The sequence below is a fragment of the Amblyraja radiata genome, chromosome 4 (assembly GCF_010909765.2).
Source record: "Amblyraja radiata isolate CabotCenter1 chromosome 4, sAmbRad1.1.pri, whole genome shotgun sequence".
Taxonomy (NCBI): Eukaryota; Metazoa; Chordata; class Chondrichthyes; order Rajiformes; family Rajidae; genus Amblyraja; species Amblyraja radiata.
In genome coordinates this window covers 121,350,992-121,375,991 of record NC_045959.1, presented here as the reverse complement: position 1 = coordinate 121,375,991, position 25,000 = coordinate 121,350,992, and the positions used below count along the sequence as shown (strand labels likewise).

The 25,000-nt window shown below is 47.2% G+C and overlaps 1 protein-coding gene and 1 long non-coding RNA gene across 2 annotated transcripts in view; both read right to left on the bottom strand.

Annotated features, from left to right (window-relative positions):
* tg (thyroglobulin) overlaps positions 1 to 2,605 on the bottom strand; it is a 161,389-nt gene extending 158,784 nt beyond the window's left edge. Inside the window, exons 1-2 of the mRNA XM_033020435.1 lie at positions 2,524 to 2,605; positions 611 to 716 (exon numbers count right to left, since the gene is read on the bottom strand). Of these exons, the coding sequence (XP_032876326.1) occupies positions 611 to 716; positions 2,524 to 2,605 (188 nt within the window). The remainder of the gene's footprint in view (positions 1 to 610; positions 717 to 2,523) is intronic.
* Positions 2,606 to 14,916: 12,311 nt separating this feature from the next.
* The window catches only part of LOC116972545, a 10,135-nt gene continuing 51 nt past the window's right edge, over positions 14,917 to 25,000 (bottom strand). The window contains exons 1-3 of the long non-coding RNA XR_004411829.1: positions 24,901 to 25,000; positions 23,058 to 23,220; positions 14,917 to 15,092 (exon numbers count right to left, since the gene is read on the bottom strand). The exon at positions 24,901 to 25,000 is cut by the window's right edge and continues 51 nt beyond it. This is a non-coding gene — a long non-coding RNA (uncharacterized LOC116972545). The remainder of the gene's footprint in view (positions 15,093 to 23,057; positions 23,221 to 24,900) is intronic.

Below are 25,000 nucleotides of genomic sequence, written 5' to 3'. Positions count from 1 at the left end.
CCATGTTCTCCACAGATGCTGCCTGACCCGCTGAGTTACTCCAGCACTCTGTGAAACGTCACCTATCCATGTTCTCCACAGATGCTGCCTGACCCGCTGAGTTACTCCAGCACTCTGTGTCTATCTTTGGTGTAAACCAGCGTCTGCAGTTCCACGTCTATCAGTACAATTGTCCTTTCCCATTGTCATCTGTATCAATTATCGGAATGACTAGTAACGGGTGTCACGGTGGCGCAGCGGTAGAGTTGCTGCCTCACAGCGCTAGAGACCCGGGTTCCATTCTGACTACAGGTGCTGTCTGTACGGAGTTTGCATGTTCTCCCCTTGACCTGCGTGGGTTTTCTCCGGGTGCTCCGGTTTCCTCCCACACTCCAAAGACGTGCAGGTTTGTCTGTTAATTGGTTCGCTATAAATATAAATTGGCCCTAGTGTGTGTAGAATAGTGTTAATGTGCGGGGATCGCTGGTCGGCATGGACTCGGTGGGCCGAAGGGCCTGTTTCCATGCTGTATCTCTAAACTAAGCTAGTGTGCGGGGATCGCTGGTCGGCATGGACTCGGTGGGCCGAAGGGCCTGTTTCCATGCTGTATCTCTAATGTGTGGAGCCCCACCTGTATTGGCCGTCTGGCGAGCACTGCGGCACGTAGCGGGCATCCATCCCCGAGAGCAGCCGTTGACTTTCACACGGGGTCAGACGCTGACCGTCCCGCTGGTAATCTGCAAAACAAGAGACGTACAGGTCAACGGGGCACAGGTCACAGGTCATGGGTCACAGGTTACAGGTCAGCCCCGAGCAGCCCAGAGGCAGTGAGAGGGCGGCGGGGATTCAGTTTAGTTCAGTTTCATCAGGTCATAAGGGATAGGAGCAGAATTGGGCCATTCGGCCCATCAAGTCTACTCCACCATTCAATCATTGCTGATCTATCCCTCCTAACCCCATTTTCCTGCCTTCTCCCCGTAACCCCTGACACCAGCACTAATCAAGAATCTGTCTATCTCTGCCCTAAATATATCCACTGACTTGGCCTCCACAGCCGTCCGTATCAATGAATCCCACAGATTCACCACCCTCTCACTGAAGAAATGTCTCTGCATCTCCTTCCTAAAAGAACGTCCTTTAATTCTGAGGCTGTGACTTCTAGCCCTGGACTCTCCCACAAGTGGAAACATCCTCTCCACATCTGGAGGGCAATCATTCTACCCTGGCTGACGGAATAAGGACCGGGGTGAGACATGGGACGTTCTTTCCCCAGGAGGATTAGCACCACACTTGAAAGCTGACACAATGAGTGACAATCCAGGCTGCTCTGTCTCTGTAATTATACATCTGGCTGTCATTGAGCGGAAAGGAATGCCGAGAAGATTTAAGTTCATGAGTTCATAAGGAGCAGAATTAGGCCATTCGGCCCATCAAGTCTACTCTGCCATTCAATCATGGCTGATTTACGAGGATGTTGCCAGGACTCGAGGGTGTGAGTAGGCTGGGTCTCTATTCCATGGAGCGCAGAAGGATGAGGGGAGATCTTATAGAGGTGTATAAAATCATGAGAGGAATAGATCGGGTAGATGCACAGAGTCTCTTGCCCAGAGTAGGGGAATCGAGGACCAGAGGACATGGGTTCAAGGTGAAGGGGAAAAGATTTAATAGGAACCCGAGGGGTAAATATTTCACACAGTGGGTGGTGGGTGTATGGGACAAGCTGCCAGAGGAGGTAGTTGTGGCTGGGACAGCTTTTCACTGTTACTCACAACATGTGACAATGAACTAAACTAAACTAATCCACTATTTCAACATTTAAAAGTAATTTGGACAGGTACATGGATAGGACAGGTTTAGAGGGATATGGGCCAAACGTGGACAGGTGGGACTAGTGTAGATGGGGCATGTTGGTCGGGGTGGGACTAGTGTAGATGGGGCATGTTGGTCGGGGTGAGACTAGTGTAGACGGGGCATGTCGGTCGGGGTGAGACTGGTGTAGATGGGGCATGTTGGTCGGGGTGGGACTAGTGTAGATGGGGCATGTTGGTCGGGGTGGGACTAGTGTAGACGGGGCATGTTGGTCGGGGTGGGACTAGTGTAGATGGGGCATGTTGGTCGGGGTGGGACTAGTGTAGATGGGGCATGTTGGTCGGGGTGGGACTAGTGTAGATGGGGCATGTTGGTCGGGGTGAGACTAGTGTAGATGGGGCATGTTGGTCGGGGTGAGACTAGTGTAGATGGGGCATGTTGGTCGGGGTGGGACTAGTGTAGATGGGGCATGTTGGTCGGCAGGGACGAGTTGGGCCGAAGGGCCTGATTCTGTGCTCGGAGGCTTCCACCAGCAAAGTTCCTTCATCCAACTACAAGCCACTTGGGACAGGTTAATGGCGGCACGTTGGAGCAGCGGGTAGAGCTGCTGCCTCACAGCGCCAGAGACCCGGGTTAGAGTCTAACTACAGGTACTGTCTGCACAGAGTTTGTGCTCTGAGTCTATGAGTTGCTTTAATTTGCCAGCTAGTGGGGAAGGGGTTTAAGGCATCTTACCGGAGAGGCTGGCATCCATGGTGCAGATACAGAGGAGGGTCACCACCACCACCACCACCAGCATCATCGCTCGCTGCCCCATGGCTCTGCTGAAGCAGCTGCACCACCTGCCGCTCCCTCCCTCCGCCTTATAAACTGTCCTGGATCCTCTCATCCAATCCTGACGTGCGAGGTGGGACGAGCAGTCATGGTGAAAGGCTCGATATCTCTGACGCAAATCCTTCAACTCAAAACCAAACTCTACTGTGCAACAGACCGTATAAACGCACTTCATCACTGACTGATGCTGAACGAAGCCTCACCTCACACACCGACTGGAGACTTGAGCTTCTCAATAGTGATCTCAGAGTGACACAGCGTGGACACAGGCCCTTCAGCCCAACGTGTCTATACTAACCAACATGCCCCATCCAAGCCAGACCCACCTGCCCGCGCTTGGCCCATATCCTTCCGGTCTATAAACATTAGGCTTTAGAGATACAGCGTGGAAACAGGCCCTTCGGCCCACCGAGTCCGTGCCGACCAGCGATCCCCGCACACTAACACTATCCTACACACACTAGGGACAATTTACAATTTTTTACCGAAGCCAAATAGCCTACAAACCTGCACGTCTTTGGAGTGTGGGAGAAAACCTGAGCACCTGGAGAAAACCCACGCAGATCACGAGGAGAACGTGCAAACTCTCTACAGACAGCACCCGTCTCCCCTCTCTTCTCCCCTCTCCCATCGGGCAAAATGTACAGAAGTGTGAAAACGCACACCTCCAGATTCAGGGACAATAGAAAATAGGTGCAGGAGTAGGCCATTCGGCTCTTCGAGCCAGCACCGCCATTCAATGAGCTCATGGCTGATCATCCATAATCAGTTCCTGCCTTCTCCCCATATTCCCTGACTCCGTTATCTTTAAGAGCCCTATCTAACTCTCTCTTGAAAGTATCCAGAAAACCGGCCTCCACCGCCTTCTGAGGCAGAGAATTCCACAGACTCACCACTCTCTGTGTGAAAAAGTTTTTCCTCATCTCGGTTCTAAATGGCTTACCCCTTATCCTTAAACTGTGACCCCTGGTTCTGGACTCCTCCCAACATCGGGAACATGTTTCCTGCCTCTAGCGTGTCCAAACCCTTCATAATCTTATATGTTTCAATAAGACCCTCCCTCATCCTTCTAAACTCCAGAATATACAAGCCCAGCCGCTCCATTCTATCAACATATGACAGTCCCGCCATCCCGGGAATTAACCTGGTGAACCTATGCTGCACTCCCTCAAGAATGTCCTTCCACAAGTTTGGAGACCAAAACTGCACACAATACTCCAGGTGTGGTCTCACTAGGGCCCTGTACAACTGCACAAGGACCTATTTGCTCCTCCACTCAACTCCTCTTGTTATAAAGGCCAACATGCCATTCGCTTTCTTCACAGCCTGCTGTACCTGGATGCTTACTTTCATAGACTGATGAACAAGGACCCCCCAGATCCCATTGTACTTCCCCTTTTCCCAACTTGACACCATTTAGATAATAATCTGCCTCCCTGCTTTTGCTGCCAAAGTGGATAACCTCACATTTATCCACTGCATCTGCCATGTATCTGCCCACTCCCCCAACCTGTCCAGGTCCCCCTGCATTCTCATAGCATCCTCCTCACAGTTCACACTGCCACCCAGCTTTGTGTCTTCTGCAAATTTGCTAATGTTGCATTGAATCATAGAAACATAGAAACATAGAAAATAGGTGCAGGAGTAGGCCATTCGGCCCTTCGAGCCTGCACCGCCATTCGATATGATCATGGCTGATCATCCAACTCAGTATCCCATCCCTGCTTTCTCTCCATACCCCCTGATCCCTTTAGCCACAAGGGCCACATCTAACTCCCTCTTAAATATATCCAATGACTGACCTCAACTACCTTCTGTGGCAGAGAATTCCACAGATTCACCACTCTCTGTGTAAAAAATGATTTCTCATCTCGGTCCTAAAAGACTTCCCTCTTATCCTTAAACTGTGACCCCTAGTTCTGGACTTCCCCAACATCGGGAATAATCTTCCTGCATCTAGCCTGTCCAACCCCTTAAGAATTTTGTAAGTTTCTATAAGATCCCCCCTCAATCTTCTAAATTCTAGCGAGTACAAGCCGAGTCTATCCAGTCTTTCTTCATATGAAAGTCCTGCCATCCCAGGAATCAGTCTGGTGAACATTCTCTGTACTCTGGCAAGAATGTCTTTCCTCAGATTAGGAGACCAAAACTGTACGCAATACTCCAGGTGTGGTCTCACCAAGACCGTGTACAACTGCAGTAGAACCTCCCTGCTCTTATACTCAAATCCTTTTGCTATGAATGCTAACATACCATTCGCTTTCTTCACTGCCTTCATCCCTTCATCCAAATCATTGATGTATATTGCAAATAGCTGGGGTCCCAGCACCAATCCTTGCGGTACCCCACTAGCCACTGCCTGCCATTCTGAAATGGACCCATTAATCCCTACTCTTTGTTTCCTGTCTGCCAACCACTTCTCTATCCATGTCAGCACTCTACCCCCAATACCATGTACCCTAATTATACCCACTAATCTCCTATGTGGGACCTTATCAAAGGCGGAGTAAACCCGATGGGCCGAATGACCTAATTCTACTCCTATCACTCATGACTTTATGGAACAGGCCCTTCGGCCCACAATGTCCGTGCCGTACATGATGCCAAGACCAACTCTCCTCTGCCTGCACGCGATCCCTCCATTCCCTGCATATCCATGAGCCTGTCTAAAAGCCTCTTAAACACCACTATCGTATCTGCCTCAGGCACCACCCCTGGCAGCTCGTTCCAGGCACCCACTGTGTAAACAACTTGCCTGCACATCTCCTTTAAACTTTGCTCCTCTCACCTTGAAGCTGTGCCCTCTAGTCTTTAATATTCCCATCCTGGGGAAAAGGTTCTGACTGTCACTACATGAGAATCCAACGTGTGTGTGTGTGTGTGTGTGTGTGTGTGAGTGTGTGTGTGTGTGTGTGTGTGTGTGGCAGTGTGAGTGTGTGTGTGTGTGTGAGTGTGTGTGTGCGTGTGTGTGTGTGTGTGAGTGTGTGTGTGTGTGAGTGTGTGTGTGTGTGTGTGTGTGTGTGTGTGTGTGTGTGTGTGAGTGTGTGTGTGTGTACGTGTGTGTGTGTGTGTGTGTGTGTGTATGTGAGTGAGTGTGTGTGCGTGTGTGTGTGAGTGTGTGTGTGTGTGTGTGTGTGTGAGTGTGTGTGTGTGCGTTCATGTGTGTGTGTGTGTGTGTGTGTGCGTTCATGTGTGTGTGTGTGTGTGTGTGTGTGTGTATGTGTGTGAGTGTGTGTGTGTGTGTGTGTGTGTTAGTGTGCGTGTGTGGAGAGGACGATTGAAACAAAGATGAGTGCAGGGGGAGCTGCCGTGAGCTGCAGCAACGGCCCCCTCATGCCCCCCCCCCTGTGACCCCACCATCCACTGTTCCCACTCCCCGTTAGAGGGGATGCGACTGTTGAATTCTGTAGCAGTTTAAACTTCATTCCATCTTCAACAAAAATGCCCAACCACTTGGACAAAGTGAGTGCTTCTGCTGCGGTGAACTGTGAAGGCCTTAAACTTACACCGGCCTGGAGTATAAACTTGTTATTCCACTACAGACATCTGCAGACCCACAAGTAGACGACGCTATGGAGAGGACAGTCAAACTTGTTTACAGTGACCGCCGATGATGAAACTTGTCATCATAAAGTTAACAAAGGGCCCACAGAACGGTGCCTCTAGAAAGCTCACGGCCCACCCGTTGTGGACAGGGGAGCGATGATGCAGTTCTCCACGGCTACTTGATCTTTACAACAGATGTGTCAGCCTGAAGCAGGTCCACAGTGCCAGGGTGGAGATGCCAGCTACACTCAGGATGGTCACTGTGGCAGGGTCAAACGGGCAGCATCAGTGGAGAACATGGATAGGTGACGTTTCAGATCAGGAACTTTCTTCAGATTCGAAACATCATCCATTATTTTTCTGTGTCAGTGGGACCTCATTGAAACATACAGAATAGTGAAAGGCTTGGATAGAGTGGACGTGGAGAGGATGTTTCCACTAGTGGGAGAGTCTAGGACCAGAGGGCACAGCCTCAGAATTAAAGGACGTTCTTTTAGGAAGGAGATGAAGAGGAATTTCTTTAGTCAGGGGGTGGCGAATCAGTGGAATTCTTTGCCACAGACGGCTGTGTCAGTGGATATTTTTAAGGCAGAGATAGATAGATTCTTGATTTATGCGGGTGTCAGAGGTTATGGGGAGAATGGGGTTAGGAGGGAGAGATAGATCAGCCATAATTGAATGGCGGAGTAGACTTGATGGGCTGAATGGCCTAATGCTGCTACTATCACACAACCTTATGACTAACTGACCACAGTGGAGGGAACAGAAAGGGTGGAGAAATAAACAAGCGTAGATGTGGAGGAGGTGGTTGGTTGGAGCACTGGGGAAGGTCCATTGTAGATTGTTGCTCCCAGAACTAACATGTTTATTTTTTATAATGTATTTTTATTAGAAGCAATTGTACAAGGATAAGACGATCGGCATCACAATTATACAAATATTGTACAGCTTCATTTTTAACCTTATAACCTAAATCAAACAAAATAAAGAAAAGAGAAAAAAAAAGGAAAACAAAGAAAGAAGAAGGAAAAGAATGAAGAAAAACAAAATAAAAGACAAAAGAGCAGGAAACAGATCCCAAAGCTACCAAAGCAGTGCAGAAGTAAAGAAAGGAAATAAGAAAAGAAAAGATGGCGCAATACCCCCCCCCCCCCCCCCCACCCATCCCCAGCGCAGGATTTAAATTTAAATTTGTGTTTAACCGTTCTGTTATTGCAGAAATTCAGTAAAAGGTAACCATGTCTTAAGAGATTGATCTGGTTTTTCCGCCAAGACAAGCCTAATGTTTTCCAAATGTAGTGTCTCGGACATATCTGTAATCCACATCTTCACTGTGGGGACTGTTGTCTGCTTCCAAAATTTGAGTATTAATTTTTTCGCCGTTATTAGGCCATAATTGAGGAAACGTCTTTGAAATGTTGTTAGCTTAGAGCAGGCCTCTGACATAACCTAATGTGATCAGTTTTATATCTGGTTCCAATTTAATTTAAAGTATTTTGGAGAATATATCAAATATTCCCCTCCAGAAGTGTTGTAACTTTATACAGGAAGCGAAAGAATGGGTTGTAGTCGCTTCTTGGAGACGACATTTATCACAAATAGGAGAGATGTTTGGGAAGATCTTGTTCAATTTGGACTTTGAATAGTAGAGTCTATGCAGTATTTTAAATTGTATCAGGGAGTGCCTAACATTAAGAGAGCAGTAATGCATGTATAGAAGGCTTTTCTCCCAGCTATCCTTTGAGATTAATAAACCCAATTCATCTTCCCATGCTCGCCTAAGCATTTCAGAAGATGGGATGTGTCCAGTTAAAAGGGTATTGTAAATGTAGGATATTAACTTACTTGTATCCTCCTGTCTATTCATGCATTCGTCTAATATATCTGGGCCCATAGAATGACATTCTTGTGTGTGTGTTTTCACATAGTCTTGGATTTGAAGATAGCTAAAAAATTACTTGTTTTCAAATGATATTTCTCCTATAATTCTTGAAACAAGAGGAAAATCCCCTTCTCGTAAAGATCTCCCAGCGTTTTGATTCCTGAGTTTTTCCATTGTGCAAACGCCTTATCTAAAGTAGACGGTTTAAACGAGGGATTGTTAGCGATTGGTAAAAGGAGAGAGAAATTTCTCAGTTTGAGAGTTGATTTCAACTGTTTCCAAATGCATAAGGTGCTATGTATTATCAGATTTTGATCTTACGTTGATTTATTCAGATATATTGGAGAACGAAGCTAATCCTCCATTTTCTTTAGATTTACATAAATGTCGTTTGTATATTCTATGGGTTTTATAATCCCAAATGAAATTTGTGATAAGTCAAGTTATTTAAAAAAACTTTTAGGGAGATAAATCAGTATTGATTGAAATAGGTGTAGGAGTTGTGGAAGGAAAATCATCTTTATAGCATTTACTCTACCTATGAGGGAAATAGGGAGTGTTTTCCAAAATTGAACGAGGGCATTTAATTTAATAATTAACGGTGGAAAATTTGCTTGTAATAGAGAGATATATTTTGCAGTCACGTAGACTCCAAGATATGTACATTTTTCAGTGACAATTCTGAAGGGAAATTTTTGGAGATGTGAAGGGTCTTGAGCTTTTATTGGCATAATTTCACTTTATTCCAGTTTATTCTATACCCTGAGAAGGAACCAAATTGTTCTATAAGGTTTGATATATTTGGGATACTGACTTGAGAGTTGGTAATATATAAAAGTACATTGTCTGCATATAACAAAATCTTGTTATTTGTATGTTTAGTATTATAGCCGTGAATGCCCGGAGGAACTTATGTTTTCTGCTAAGGGTTCTATGGCTAAGGCAAATAACATTGGTGAAAGAGAACATCCTTTTCTATTACCCCTGGATAATTGAAATTTAGGTGACAGAATTTGATTTGTCGATATTCTGGCAGTCGGATTGTTATATAACAACTTTATCCATGAGATAAAATGTTTTCCTAGTTGGAATTTTTCCAACACTGTAAAGAGAGAGGCCCATTCTACTTTGTCAAATGCTTTTTCTGCGTCTAAAGAAATAATTGTTAAGTGTTCATTTATCGTTCTGTGTGAATACATTATATTAAACAGATGTCTCAAGTTATGAAACAAATGTCGCTTAGGTATAAATCCAGTTTTGTCTGGATGTATTAATTTACTAATGTACGAACTTAGTCTTCTTGCCAGTCTTAGCTAATATTTTCTGATCTGTATTTAGAAGAGCTATTGCTCTGTATGACCCAGGCTCTTCGAGATTTTTGTCTTTTTTATGTATCAGTGTAATGGTTGATTTGGCTAGGGTTTGTGGTAACGTCTGTTCTTTAAAAGCATGTATATAAAGGGCTCGTAGGCGTGGGGAAATTAAGTCATTGCATTTTTTATAAAATTCATTACTGAACCCGTCTGGACCTGGCGTTTTCCCACGATTCAGTGATTTGATAGTCTCTTCAATATCGTTTACTGTAATCTCAGCTCCTAATTCTTCTCGTTCCACCTCATTGAGTGATGGGAGGTTGCAATTGTCAGGACATTTTTTGATCTTTGCGGAGTCGGCTGAAGTTTTGGATGCATATAGATTTTGATAGAATTTTAGGAATCTTTCGTCAATATCTTTAGGAAATGTATGCATCTCACCTTTTTCTGATCTGATTTTTAGAATAGTCTGATCGTTTTCCTTTTCTCAGCTGGCGAGCCAGAGGTTTATGCGGTTTATCACCAAATCTTTTTGCTTAGTGTATTGAAATAACTTAACAACTTTTGCAGAGGATTTGATTTAACTTGAATTTTAATGCTGCTATCTTATTATGTTTACCTGCAGATGGATCAATCGCATTTTCTGAATCAAGCTCTTTAATCTGTTTTTCTAATTCCAATTGTTCCGACCTGTTTTTTTTGTTTTGACACACTTGATATGAAATGATGGAGCCTCTGAAAAAGGCATTAAAAGATTCCCACAATAAAGTAGCCAAAATACCAGGTGTGTCATTTGTCTCATAGAATACTCCCATCTGTTGCTTCAGGTAATCACAGCAACCTGGCTCAGTTAATATTTGTGGATTAAATCTACAACACGTTTTTTTGTTGTGCATTCCTTATAGTTTTAAGGAGAAGGTTAATGGATAATGGTCAGAAATGATGTTATTATGATATTTAGGATTGATTGTAAAAGGGATCAGTTTTGCGTCCACCAGATAATAATCAATTCGAGAACTAACATCTTACATTGCTTTGGGGTGAATAGAGAAAGTTCAGTACTGTGGCCATTGTAGAACAAAGAACAGCACAGGAACAGGCCCTTAAGCTCAATGTCCGTGCTGAACATGATGCTTAGACCAACTATCTGCCTCCATGTGATCCATATCCCTCCATATCCATGTGCCTGTCCAAGCCTCTTAGACACCACTATCATATCTGCCTCCACCACAAGTTCATGTTATAGGAGTACAATTAGGCCATTTGGCCCATCGAGTCCACTCTGCCATTCAATCACGGCTGATCTCTGCCTCCCAATCCCATTTTCCAGCCTTCTCCCCATAACCCTTGACACCCGTTCTAATCAAGAACTTGTCTATCTCTGCCTTAAAAATATCCAGACTTGGCCTCCACAGCCGTCTGTGGCAAAGAATTCCACAGATTCACCATCCTCTGACTCACAAAGTTCCTCCTCTTCTCCTTTCTAAAATGTCCTTTAATTCTGAGGCTGTGACCTTTAGTCCTAGACTCTCCCACTAGTGGAAACATCCTCTCCACATCCACCCCCCGCAGCACGCTCCAGGCACCCACCACCCTCCCACCAGACCTGTGGCCAATGTAGGGACCAATAACTGGTTGGAGCAGATGTGACAACTTTGGGAAGTCATCGCAAGGGGAAATCTTCTTCTTCTACTTGGAAATGAAACATAAATAAACCAAAGAAATAGTTAGATCTCAAGCCGGGTGTTGATTAGCCGGGTGTCGTCTCTGTTGGCGTCAATGTATGCCGGGCCCTGACACAGCTCCATTTGGTGGGTGGTAGAGCGGGCACCCATAGATGACATGGTTGGCTGTCTGTTGTACTGCTCCATATTCACAGGCTGGGCTCTGGTGGAGGGAGCCCCCATCTCCACACGCTGGCATTGAAACGCCCAACTCCAGTACCAAGTCTGTTGAGCTTCACCCATGCTCCTCTGGGGAGCTCAGACCCTGGACAGCTTTTATCTGGTGAAGAGATGTAGCGGTGTAATGGAGATGAGGTTGCCTTCCACTCCTGTGACCACACGGTGGCTATCCAGTGTGCTTTTGGGGAAATGTTGCAGATTGATGAGCAAGACGCAGGGATTGTCACAGACTAAAGCCCAGGTGTTTCTGCATCCCACTTACCTGCAGTTCACCAGCTTTTACCGTCTTGTCTGACCAGGGCAATCACTGCTTGTCCAGGTATGTCTGAGATGCGGTGAGATTCCATCAGACACCCAGCACTGCGCTCGATTCCAACCACACTCTGACTGGATCAGCTCCTCCCGAAATCCGAACTTACACCTCTGCTGTATAGTCACCGAGTGATACAGCACGGAAACAGGCCCTTCAGCCCCACCTGCCACCAACCAACATGTCCCATCTGCACTAGTCCCACCTGCCCATCTAAACCTGTCCTGTAGGATGAGAGGGGATCTCATTGAAACATATAAGATTATTAAGGGTTTGGACACGCTAGAGGCAGGAAACATGTTCCCGATGTTGGGGGAGTCCAGAACCAGGGGTCACAGTTTAAGAATAAGGAGTAAGCCATTTAGAACAGAGACGAGGAAACACTTTTTCCACACAGAGAGTTATGAATCTGTGGAATTCTCTGCCTCAGAGGGCGGTGGAGGCAGGTTCTCTGGATACTTTCAAAAGAGAGCTAGGTAGGGCTCTTAAAGATAGCGGAGTCAGGGGATATGGGGAGAAGGCAGGAACGGGGTACTGATAGTGGATGATCAGCCATGATCACTGTGAATGGCTGGTTCGAAGGGCCGAATGACTTGCCCCTTATTCTTAAACTGTGGCCCCTGGTTCAGGACTCCCCCAACATCGGGACCATGTTTCCTGCCGCTAGTGTGTCCAAACCCTTAATAATCTTATATGTTTCAACAATTGAATAACGGAGCGGGCCCAATGGCCTAACTCTACCCCTAGTTCTATGTTATCCCACTTTCTCATCCACTGCCTACACACTAGGGGGTAATTTACAGAGGGCCAATTAACCTACAAACCCGCACACCTTTTCTGCTTTATATCAGATTTCCATTTTAGTTCAGTTTAAACAGAACAGACGTTGACCGTAGGTTGCACGGTGGCGCAGCGGGTAGTGCTGCTGCCTCACAGTGTCAGAGCGGAATGGTATCATTCGGCGCTGCTGTTTCAACGCCGCCGGTTCGGGGTGTTAGGGTTAGGGTTCTGATGAGTACAGATATTATAAACGGAGGCAAAAGTACCTGACCCTGTCAGAGACCCGGGTTCCATCCTGACTACAGGTGCTGTCTGTACGGAGTTTGTACGTTCTCCCCGTGACCTGCGTGGGTTTTCTCTGGTTTCCTCCCACATTTCAAAGACGTGCAGGTTTGTTGGTTAATTGGCTGAGCATAAATTGTAAATTGTCCCTAGTGTGTGTAGGATCACTGGTCGGCACAGACTTGATGGGCCGAAGGGCCTGTTTCCGCGCTGCAACTCTAAACTAAACTAGTCAACAGCCAGGTATATGTTGCTGCTTAAATGCTTATTACCCATGAAACACACACAAGTGCACAGACATATTTACACACGCGTACACACACACACACGTATGCACACACACGTATGCACACACGTGTACACGCACACACACGTACTCACACACGCGTACACACACGCACGTATGCACACACGTGTACGCGCACACACGTATACGCACACACGTATACACACACACACACACAAATATAATTTTACACACAGAAGTGCAATGAACAGGGCCTCTTTGCTTCCAGAATTTTATACACATCAGCCAAATATACACTTTGTTGAGATATACATGTCGAGTCAACATCGGTTGTTGTTGGCAAGTTGACTTGCCCGGTACAGCTCACTACCTCATGTATATGACCAGGAGCAGTGTGTATATCAGGCAAGTAAAACAATAGTCACCCCTCCAGCAGCACCAGCTCGGTCTATCCGCATTAAACAGCTCATCTTGTTTACAATAAAACCGCAACGTGATGTCGAGGAAGTTTGCAGGTTCAATCTCCCACAACAAGTAGTGTACCAGCGAGCCCTCTCACTATGGTGGCCGCACTCACTGGACACAGCCTAGTGGCCACACTCACTGGACACAGCCTGCTTAGACTGCTCTTGTAGTGTGGGCTGGTCAATATAAGCACCAGTGTGAGAAGTGAATGCTTGTTCAGGCAGGGGGGGGGGGGGGGGGGGGGGGAGAGAACAAATGCCAGGTGATCTTTGGGAGAAACTAATGTGCTTATACACACTGCATATTACCACAAGGCCGCTTGTGAATGGTGTCTGGGTGTAAATGATGGTGTCAACATGAGCACTGGGGCCGCGGGGAATTGCCACAACGACTGGCTGGCTGCTTCATCCATTCACAAACATACTGCAAACTCTACTGCAGTTTCACCGGACTGAAACATCGTGGGGCAGGAGCTCACATCTGTGGGCTTGACTGTGGCTTCTGATCCAATGTCAGATCTGGGGGTGGCTGTGAAAGATTGAAGTCATGGCCCACAACATCAACTGCATCTATTTGCATCTTTCATTACCGTTCAAATGTGTTGGTAAATCCAGCAGGTTTCCAGCTGTTATACATTGGTCATGTTTATCTGTGAGTTTGTAAAGTAGACTTCAGCCAACATGTTTCTCACTTCTATCCTTTACAGACATTGCCAACATATTGGCCGTTCAGTGTTTACTTTATTGTGAATCACCAGGGGGTCTGACATGGTGGAGACTTTATGTGGAGGTTTGAGCGTGGGAACTGTGTCCATCTGGTGGTCAGATGTCCCGACCGCTCCTACAGCAGGAGACCAGCCAGCACCCCGGCAACTATCACCCGCGACACAGCAGCATGCTGGAGTTAAACGCTCCGCAGTGTCTCTCCTCCCCTCCCCTCCCCCTTGCCCCCTCCACTGGCATCAGGCAACAGTGGATGTTCCCACAGTCCCATCTGATGCCAGGATCACTGCCCACAAATGTCTCTACTCGAGTTCTTTCACCAGCCAACCCTGACCCTGAGCCTGACCCTAACCAGGACCCTGCCCCTGAGCCCGAGCCTCCCACAGCTCATCGTGAGGAACTCAGGTGAAGATGTGAACGGGCGTGCACACGAGGTCAGTGAGTTTGCCGTTCCCTGAACTCCAAGCAGGGGGGCCGGGGGGAGGATGTCAACGTTATGGAGCCGCGTAATGCTGCCAAGTACTGAGGATAAACGTGGAGCTGTCTGAAGCTCCATGCTGAAGGGTAGCTAGAGGTTCACATCGTTCATGCTGTCTCTTATTCCTCTGAATGTGCTTGTAGAGTTTGAGTTCTTCTCCAGACCAAGTTCTGTGGACAAGTTCCATGGACAAGTTGGCGTCTTGCCGGTTCCTCCTTGCACCAGTGATGTGACCTTCACCCTGGTTCTCACCGGCCATTCCCACAACCTCTCCTCCCCTCCTGAACCCCTCCTCCCCCACCCCCTCCATGGGGAACAGTCTCAGTGCGGGCAGCAACAGGCCATCTCCTGCACCTCCCCCCCCCTCCTCCAGCCCCCCCTCCATGTCCCCCTTGGCCTCAGTGTGGGCAGCAACAGGCCATTTCCTGCACCTTGCCCAGGTCTGCCAGCAGTTGCTTGATGTGACGTTTCAGCTGCGGAAGTCTGGCCAGTGGTTCTGGAACATCGCGTCCTCCTGAGAAATCCAGCCATCTCTCCAGCACTGGAAGCAGCGGGGGGGTAGGAGAGGGGGGAGGAGGGGAGGAGAGGGGGTAGAGGGTGGGAGAGGGGGGTAGAGGGGAGAGGGAGGGGGGAGCGTGGGGAGAGGGGCGATAGGGGCGATAGGGGGGAGAGGAAGCAAATACACAGAGTTAACGACACAAAGAGGGAACTTCAAGACCAACATAGGTTGAGCCAGAGTCACACAGATGCCACCCTACCACCGTACACTACCTCTATGCTATCCCACATGGGCAGAGCAATGGCAGATGGAGTTTAATCCAAGCTAGTATTTTGTGTTGCACTTCTGGATGAAAATGTACAATGAATGGCCACCCCCGCAGCATCGATGTACAGAGAGGGATGTTGGGGTCCAGGACCATAACTCCCTGACAGTGGCAGAGCGGTGATGAGGGCGTACGTTACGCTTGCCTTCGTAGGTCGGGGCGTCGAGTACAAGAATCAGGAAGTCACAATATGGGGAGAAAGCAGGAACGGGGTACTGATTGGGGATGATCAGCCATGATCACAGTAAATGGCGGTGCTGTCTCGAAGGGCCGAATGACCTACTCGTGCACCTATTAGACAATAGACAATATGTTCAATGTGATCATGGCTGATCATCCACAATCAGTACCCCGTTCCTGCCTTCTCTGAATATCCCCTGACTCCGCTATCTTCAAGAGCCCTATCTATCTCTCTCTTGAAAGCATCCAGAGAACCTGCCTCCACCGCCCTCTGAGGCAGAGAATTCCACACTCACCACTCTCTGTGAGAAAAGTGTTTCCTCGTCTCCGTTCTAAATGGCTTACTCCTTATGCTTAAACCGTGGCCCCTGGTTCTGGACTCCCCCAACATCGGGAACATGTTTCCTGCCTCTAGCGTGTCCAAGCCCTTAACAATCTTATATGTTTCAATAACATACCCTCTCATCCTTCTAAACTCCAGAGTATACAAGCCCAGCCGCTCCATTCTCTCAGCATATGACAGTCCCGCCATCCCGGGAATTAACCTTGTAAACCTACGCTACACTCCCTCAATAGCAAGAATGTCCTTCCTCAAATTAAGGGACCAAAACTTCACACAATACTCCAGGTGTGGTCTCACTAGGGCTCTGTACAAATGCAGAAGGACCTTTGCTCCTATATTCAATTCCTCTTGTTATAAAGGCCAATATGCCATTCGCTTTCTTTACTGCCTGCTGTACCTGCATGCTTACTTTCATAAACTGATGAACAAGGACCCCCAGATCCTGTTGTACTTCCCCTTTTCCCAACGACACCATTTAGATAGTAATCTGCCTTCCTGTTCTTGATACCAAAGTGGATAACCTCACATTTATCCCCATTAAACTTCATCTGCCATGCATCTGCCCACTCACCCAACCTGTCCAAGTCACCCTGCATCCTCATAGCAACCTCCTCACAGTTCACACTGCCACCCAGCTTTGTGTCATCTGCAAATTTGCTAATGTTACTTTGAATTGTTTATGCTTCTATGATGCAGCTTTATAGGACTTGGGTCAGGCCGCATGTGGAGTATTGCGGGCAGTTCTGGTCGCCCCCATTACAGGGGGGATGTGGGGGTTTTGGAGATGGTGCAGAGGAGGTTTACCGGAATGATGCCGGGATTAGAGGGGTTCAGCTACAGGGAGAGGCTGGCAGACTTGCAATGTTTTCTCTGGGACGCCAGAGGTTGAGGGGAGACCTAATAAAATGTATAAAATGATGAGAGGCGTAGACAGGGTAGACAGTCAAACCCTTTCTACAGGTGCTGTCTGTCCGAGATGTCCAAGACTAGTGGGCCTAGCTATGAGGCGAGAGGGGGAAAGTTCAAAGGAGATGTGTGGGGCAGTTTTTTACACAGAGGGTGGTGGGTGCCTGGAACGCGCTGCCAGGGGTGGTGGTGGAGGCTTTTAGACAGGCTCATGGATATGCAGGGAATGGAGGGATACAGATCACGTGCAGGCAGAGAAGTGGCTTGGCATCATGTTGGGCACGGACATTGTGGGCCGAAGGGCCTGTTCCTGTACTGTACTGTTCTATGTTCCATGTTCAATGAAAGATAGGAACAAGAGGAACAGATAACTAAAGGACACGGGACAGAGACGTTAACTGATGAAACCTTAATTCATTCTCTCTCTCTGCCCATATCCACCTAGTTTAGTGTAGTTTAGATACAGTACGGAAACAGGCCCTTCGGCCCACCGGGTCCGCGCCGACCAGCGATCCCCGCACACTAACACTATCCTACACACACACACACTGGGGACAATTTACATTTATACCGAAGCCAATTAACCTACAAACCTGCACGTCTTTGGAGTGTGGGAGGAAACCGAAGATCACGGAGAAAACCCACGCAGGTCACGGGGAGAACGTACAAACTCCATACAGACAGCACCCGTAGTCAGGTTGGAACCCGGGTCTCTGGCGCTGTGAGGCAGCAACTCTACCACTGTGCCATCCACAGCTAACTCTAATTTAAGGATGGTGTTAGGCGCTTCCCCCCCCCCCCTTGTGAATGCTATGTACTAACTTCTCTGTTTCTATCCCAAGTACAGGCCTCGTGGCTGTGAGTCTGGAATCGAGGGGTCAAAGGCTCCTGTACCCGATTGGCCCAGCTGCGTCAGGTGACGGGTGACTCATCTGGAGTATAAAGACCAGAGCTTCCCAGAATCCTTCTCTTCGTCGTGGACTCTGACTGAAGCAGTCTGTTGGTGGGGGCCGAGGCAGCCTGACCACATGGCATAGAACTTTGTGTATTTTCACCATTCCGTGTTATCAGATATTGTATTGGGACGGATAAGGGCTGACCTTTGGGCAGGTTTTGGAATCTCCGGTTCGACGGCCCATGGTGTGGCTGGCTGGAGCATTGTTAAATTGTTTGTCGGTTTATCCATATCCCTGACTGGGTTGTTTATATCAGGTTTGAGTTTTGTGTTCCAGTGAATTATTAAAACTGTTTTTGAACCTGAACCTGGTTTTTGACTTGTGTTACGTGGCTCTGAAGTACTTGCATTCGGGACCCGTAACAAAATGGGGGCTCGTCCGAAGTTTTGAGGACCCTAGACATTTTTAGGGGGTATTTTTGGTAGGCTTCTGGACTGAGGAAGTCTGTGTGTTGTGAGGGAATTTTTTCTTCCCTGTTTGTGGTAGCATTAGTGCCCAGGTTTTAGCTGGTGGTTTAGGGCTACTTTAGAATGGAATTTAAGGTGAAAGAATTTGTTGAGGCTCCTAGTCGGGAGTTGTTTGATAGATGTACGAAAGAGCATTTGATTTTACTGGCTGAGAACTATGCCATTACTATTGACAAGCATTCAAAGAAACACTCCATTAAATCGGAGTTGTGGGCTGCGTTGGTGGAGGCTGGGGTTTTGCCTGGTGGTGCAGACAGTCCCCCACCTTCTGTTCAGCCAGTTCAGAACATGGAGGCCATCATAAACTGAAGGAGATGGAGCTTGAGTCACAGAGAATTGCCTCTTTGTTAAAAGAGAAAGAGCTCATGCATGTTCTTGAAATGAAACGGCTTGAGGAGGAAACCAAAAGGGCTGAATTTCAGCTGCGGGCAAAAGAAATAGATAATTCCCGGGTTTCTTCTAGGGAACGGGAGTTTGATATGAGCAAGAACATCCGCCTGGTTCCTCCATTTCGTGAGGAGGATGTGGACAAGTATTTCACAGTGTTTGAACGGGTGGCTTTGTCCTTGAAGTGGCCTAGGGACGTGTGGACCTTGCTATTGCAGTGTGTCCTTGTGGGTAAAGCACGGGAGGTGTACTCGTCTTTATCTGTTGAAAGCAGTCTGGACTATGAGTGTGTGAAGTCTACAGTATTAAGGGCTTATGAATTAGTTCCAGAGGCGTACCGGCAGAAGTTCCGGCGCTTTAGGAAGTTTGATAGTCAGACTTATGTGGAGTTTGCTAGGGAGAAGGAGGCACTTTTTGACAGGTGGTGCGCTTCTCAAGGAGTGAAGGATTTTGAGCTACTGCGGGCCTTGATAATTATGGAAGACTTTAAGAACTGTCTCCCTGAGAGGGTTACTACTTACCTTAATGAGCAGAAGGTGAATGAGGTGTCTAAGGCTGCGGTGTTGGCAGATGAGTATGTATTGACTCATAAATCTGATTTTGTTGGGCGATCCTATAGTTTTGGTGCACGGCCGGTTGATCGTGGTGGTGTCGCCGGTGGCAGTGTCAAGGCTGTTTCTGTGCCTGCAAATGGCAGCACGTTGATACAGGGGGAGGTCCGAGCTGATAAGGTTGACGGAAATGTAAGGACTGATGAAGGTCCTGTGTGCTACTATTGTAGAAGGAGAGGGCACATGTTAAAGTCGTGTCCCGTTCTGAAGCAGAAAAATGCAAAGCCTGTGGCTTTGGTGGGTGCACAGAAGGCACCTGTCGTACCTGAGGTGCCTGAGTCTGATGAGTGTAGGAATTATTCTGCGTCATCATGAATGGTTTTGTTTCTCTAGAGGATGGGGGTGACAGAGTTCCAGTATCCATCTTGCGTGATACTGGTGCTACTCAGTCCTTTATATTGGATGGTGTACTGCCGTTTTCTGGGGAATCATCGGTTGGGTCAAGTGTCCCAGTGGTAGGATTCGGGATGGATGACATGGTAGTGCCTTTGCATACCGTGCGTCTCGAGTCCGAGTTGGTTTCAGGCCGGGTAACTGTTGGGTTACGGCCGTGTTTTCCCGTTGGGGGAGTTTCTGTGATTTTGGGGAATGACTTGGCAGGAGGTAGAGTTTTAGTCACTCCTGAGGTGACGGCTGTTCCGATGGTGCAGAATCCTGATAGATTGGCTATGCAGCATCCAAAGGTCTTCGCAGCTTGTGCTGTCACGAGGGCTATGGCTAAGAGCCAGGCGAAGTTTGAGGATGTGGTGGACCTGAGTGAGAGCATTTTTGGGGATCAGGATGATAGATCCTGTGTTGTGAAGGGTGTTTCTCCATCTCAAGATGGGATAGTGTCTGGAAATGTGCCGGTGTCACTGTCACGTGACCGGCTGGTTGAGGAGCAAAAGAGTGATCCAGGTTTATCTGATCTGTGCGACTGCGCAGTGCCTGAGGGGGATATGGATTCCACAGCAAAAGGGTATTTTCTAAGGGATGGCTTACTGATGCGAAAGTGGTCTCCCTTGGATATATCTGGGCATGATGATTGGAGCGTGGTTGATCAGATTGTGATGCCTCGTCGGTATAGGGACGAAATACTCTGTTTGGCTCATGATGGTTCTCTGGGTGGACATTTGAGGGTCCTGAAGGAAAAATGGTTGCAGGAGGATACAAAACGTGGTATTTTAGACCACGTCTGTACTTTTCGTTCTAGACTGAGAAGGGCATGCGAACTGGCAATGGGTAATCTTGCCTCTGCTCAGTCTAGGATGAAGGACTGGTTCGACAGGAAGGAGCCTGTGGAGGTTGATGGGTCGGAGCTAAGTCCTTCTAAGCATGTTTTGGCTGCAGTGGTGCTGCCCCCTGACACGGGTGGTGATGTGGGGGAGGCACGGTTGTCTGTGGCAGTAACGCAGGGAAAGCTGAGTAACTCTGAGGCTTTGGAGACGTTTCCCTTGCGGTTGTCTCATTTGACTGGCATATCCGTGGCAAGGATGATGTATTGGCTGATGCATTGTCGTGCCAGTGATGTCTGTGTTACTGAATAGTTGCTGAAATTTGGTGGTGTTTTTTTTGTTCATTTTCAGAAACTTATTCAGTATCTTTGGGTGGGGGTGTTAGGCGCTTCCCCCCCCTGGTGAATGCTATGTACTTACTTCTCTGTTTCTATCCCAAGTACAGGCCTCGTGGCTGTGAGTCTGGAATCGAGGGGTCAAAGGCTCCTGTACCCGATTGGCCCAGCTGCGTCAGGTGACGGGTGACTCATCTGGAGTATAAAGACCAGAGCTTCCCAGAATCCTTCTCTTCGTCGTGGACTCTGACTGATAAGCAGTCTGTTGGTGGGGGCCGAGGCAGCCTGACCACATGGCATAGAACTTTGTGTATTTTCACCATTCCGTGTTATCAGATATTGTATTGGGACGGATAAGGGCTGACCTTAGAGTTTTCGTGTATTTTGGTTTCAGGGTTGTATCTCTTTGGGCAGGTTTTGGAATCTCCGGTTCGACGGCCCATGGTGTGGCTGGCTGGAGCATTGTTAAATTGTTTGTCGGTTTATCCATATCCCTGACTGGGTTGTTTATATCAGGTTTGAGTTTTGTGTTCCAGTGAATTATTAAAACTGTTTTTGAACCTGAACCTGGTTTTTGACTTGTGTTACGTGGCTCTGAAGTACTTGCATTCGGGACCCGTAACAGATGGTGTTACCTTCAATTCAGGATTTCACTATCAGGAGAAACCGGTTTCTTTGCTTCTACCCAACCACAGCTTACAATGTTAAACACCAAACCCCACAACATCACAGCCTCAGAATTAAAGGACGCTCGTTTACAAAGGAGGTGAGGAGGAACTTCTGTGGTAAGACTTGTTCCTTTCATAAGGGATAGTAGAATTAGGCCATTCAGCCCATCAAGTCCACTCCACCATTCAATCATGGCTGATCTATTTCTCCCTCCTAACCCCATTCTTCTGCCTTCTCCCCATAACCCCTGACACCCGCACTAATCAAGAGTCTATCTATCTCTGCCTTAAATATATCCACTCACTTGGCCTCCACAGCCGTCTGTGGCAAAGAATTCCACAGATTCACCACCCTCTGACTAAGGAAATTCCTCCTCATCTCCTTCCTAAAGGAATGTCCTTTAATTCTGAGGCTGTGACCTCTGGTCCTAGACTCTCCCAGTAGTGGAAACATCCTCTCCACATCCACTCTATCCAGGCCTTTCACTGGTCGAAGTTTCACTGTTGTTGGTAGAGATGACAATGACACTTCTCTGGGGCGATTGTGTAGGTATGTTGCAAAACTTACCTTCAGCGGCGCTGCAGTTCTGCCGCTACCCGTGTGAGCGACTTTGGCTCCTTTGAGAGGGGGGCGGGTTTAAAACGCGATTTTCTCTAGGCTGTTGAAATCGATGTTGTTCAGCCTACTTAGTTGATGACGAAAAATCGCTGCGAGGTTTGTTCGCTGCAGGTATTTTTAAACTATATTAGGTTATTTAATTGTTATAGTAGATTAAAAATCATCCTCTAAAGACGCGAACCCCGACAACGGGACGGATCTCATGTAGGGGACAAGGCAAGGTAGGTTGTTTATTTTTACATTAAAAAGGGCTTCTTAAGATCCCTTTATACAAAATGTTATGTTGCGAGTAGCTGACTTGGGGGCCCATTCAATCCCGCAGTATCTTTCATGCCGACATGGGGTACAAATTCACCGCAATGGCAGCGTTCCAAACCAGCGCGTTCCACAGAATCCCACTCGCAAGCTGATTTAAATGGCCATTAATTTACAGCAATTGAACACTAAATCCCTTCCATTTGGCCTATAAATTAATGTAAATGAGATTTAAAAATCATGTTTTATTGAGAATTCTTGTGTGAATGTTCTTTGGACACTTAGGCTATTTAAAAATGTTAATCTTTCCTTAAGAAATGGATAGATGTTTAGATCTAGTAATTGAATTTTGGAATTAGCTACAATTGGGTAACTAACTAATTATATGCTTTAATTTCAGTTCATCCAAGTAAGATTGTTTAATATTTGTTTCAGAATGCTTCAATCTATAATAACTGAAAATTTATTTCAGTTCTCTTAATTTTTAAGAAAGTTATGGGCTTTAGACTGTCCTCGATCACAGCTTTTGTGTTAAGTCAATGGAAAATCAATAGGGAACAAGATGCTAATTTCCGAGTATGAAAATTGCCATAGCTTTTTTAATACTGAAGATATGAAAGTGAATTAGGTGTCAAATTAAACTTCTTTTTATGCTTTATCTGATGGAATAAATTACAGACTTGATTTTTAAAATCTCAAAATGTAGTGACATTGCTAGATTGTTGCCGTGACTGGTCTTACCATCCAGCTCCTTCTCGATGACATCCATCCTGGTGTTCACCTCATTCTGTATGGCCTCAATGTGGGTCAAGAGGTTCATCTGCCTGGGGCACTGAGCATCCGAGTGTCCATCGTCCAGCCGCCGCTCACAGCTGCCGTCACTACCAACCACGCTCACACCCTGCTAGCAAGACCACACCACCAGGTTACCCACTGGGTTATGCAGCAGAGTCCAATGTAACACACACCCTGCTAGCAAGACCACACCACCAGGTTACCCACTGGGTTATGCAGCAGAGTCCAATGTAACACACACTCTGTCCTAACACTGTGACTGCTACATAGTCAGTGTACAATCCTGCACCTCTTTATCGACCTACATCATCTCTCCTTTCCCTCTCCCCTGACTCTGTCTGAAGTTCTCGACCCGAAACGTCACCCACCCAGGTTTGCTGCCTGTCCCACTGAGTTACTCCTGCATATGTGTTTACGTTCATTTAGTTTCATTTCATTTAGTTTGGTTTAATTTAACTTCATTTAACTTTGTTTAGTTTACAATAGACAAGAGGTGCAGGAGTAGGCCATTCGGCCCTTCGAGCCAGCACCACCATTCAATGTGATCATGGCTGATCATACCCAAATCAGTACCCCGTTCCTGCCTTCTCCCCATAACCCTGACTCCGCTATCTTAAGAGCCCTATCTAGCTCTCTCTTGAAAGTATCCAGAGAACCGGCCTCCATCACCCTCACAACTCTCTGTGTGAAAAAGTGTTTTCTCATCTCCATTCTAAATGGCTTACTCCTTATTCTTAAACTGTGGCCCCTGGTTCTGGACTCCCCCAACATCGGGAACATGTTTCCTGCCTCTAGTGTGTCCAAACCCTTAATAATCTTATATGTTTCAATACGACCTCCTCTCATCCTTCTAAACTCCAGAGTGTACAAGCCCAGCCGCTAATTAATTAAATATTTAGTTTGGAGATCCATATCACTGTAGACCCTCGGACTATCTTTAATCAGACTTTACCTTACACCAAATGTTATTCCTTTTATCCTACAACATGGAACAGGCCCCTCAGCCCACCGAGACCACCCTGACCTGTTCACACTAGTCTATGTTATCCCACTCCCTACACACTAGGGGGCAATTCACAGAGGGGCCGATTAACCTACAAACCCCAAATGTCACAGAGTGATACAGCGAGGAAACAGGCCCTTCGGCCCACTTGCCCACACCAGCCACCATGTCCCACCTGCCCGCGTTTGGTCCATATCCCTCCAAACCTGTCCTATCCATGTACCTGTCTAACTGTTTCTTGAACGATGTGATAGTCCCAGCCTCAACTACCTCCTCTGGCAGCTTGTCCCATACACCCACCACCCCTTGTGTGAAAAAGTTACCCCTCAGATTCTTATTAAATCTTTTCCCCTTCACCTTGAACCTATGTCCTCTGGTCCTCGATTCCCCTACTCTGGGCAAGAGACTCTGTGCATCTACCCGATCTATTCCTCTCATGATTTATACACCTCTATAAGATCACCCCTCATCCTCCTGCGCTCCATGGAATAGAGACCCAGCCTACTCAACCTCTCCCTATAGCTCACACCCTCTAGTCCTGGCAACGTCCTTGTAAATCTTCTCTGAACCCTTAGATAGACACAAAAAGCTGAAGCCTCAGTCTGAAGAAGGGTCTCGACCCACAACGTCACGCAATCCTTCTCTCCAGAGATGCTGCCTGTCCCGCTGAGTTACTCCAGCACTCTGTGTGTATCTTTGGTTTAAACCAGCATCTGCAGTTCCTCCCTACACATTTTGTCTTCCACATCACGATGGGTTAGAGCAGCAAGGTGAGCACTCACTCACCTGTTCAGGTAGGTTGTCCGCTCCCTGTACTCTCTGCTCCTCTGGAGGACAGGTTCCGTCCTCATCATCCGAGCTGCAGCCGTCTGCCCACAGCCTCCTC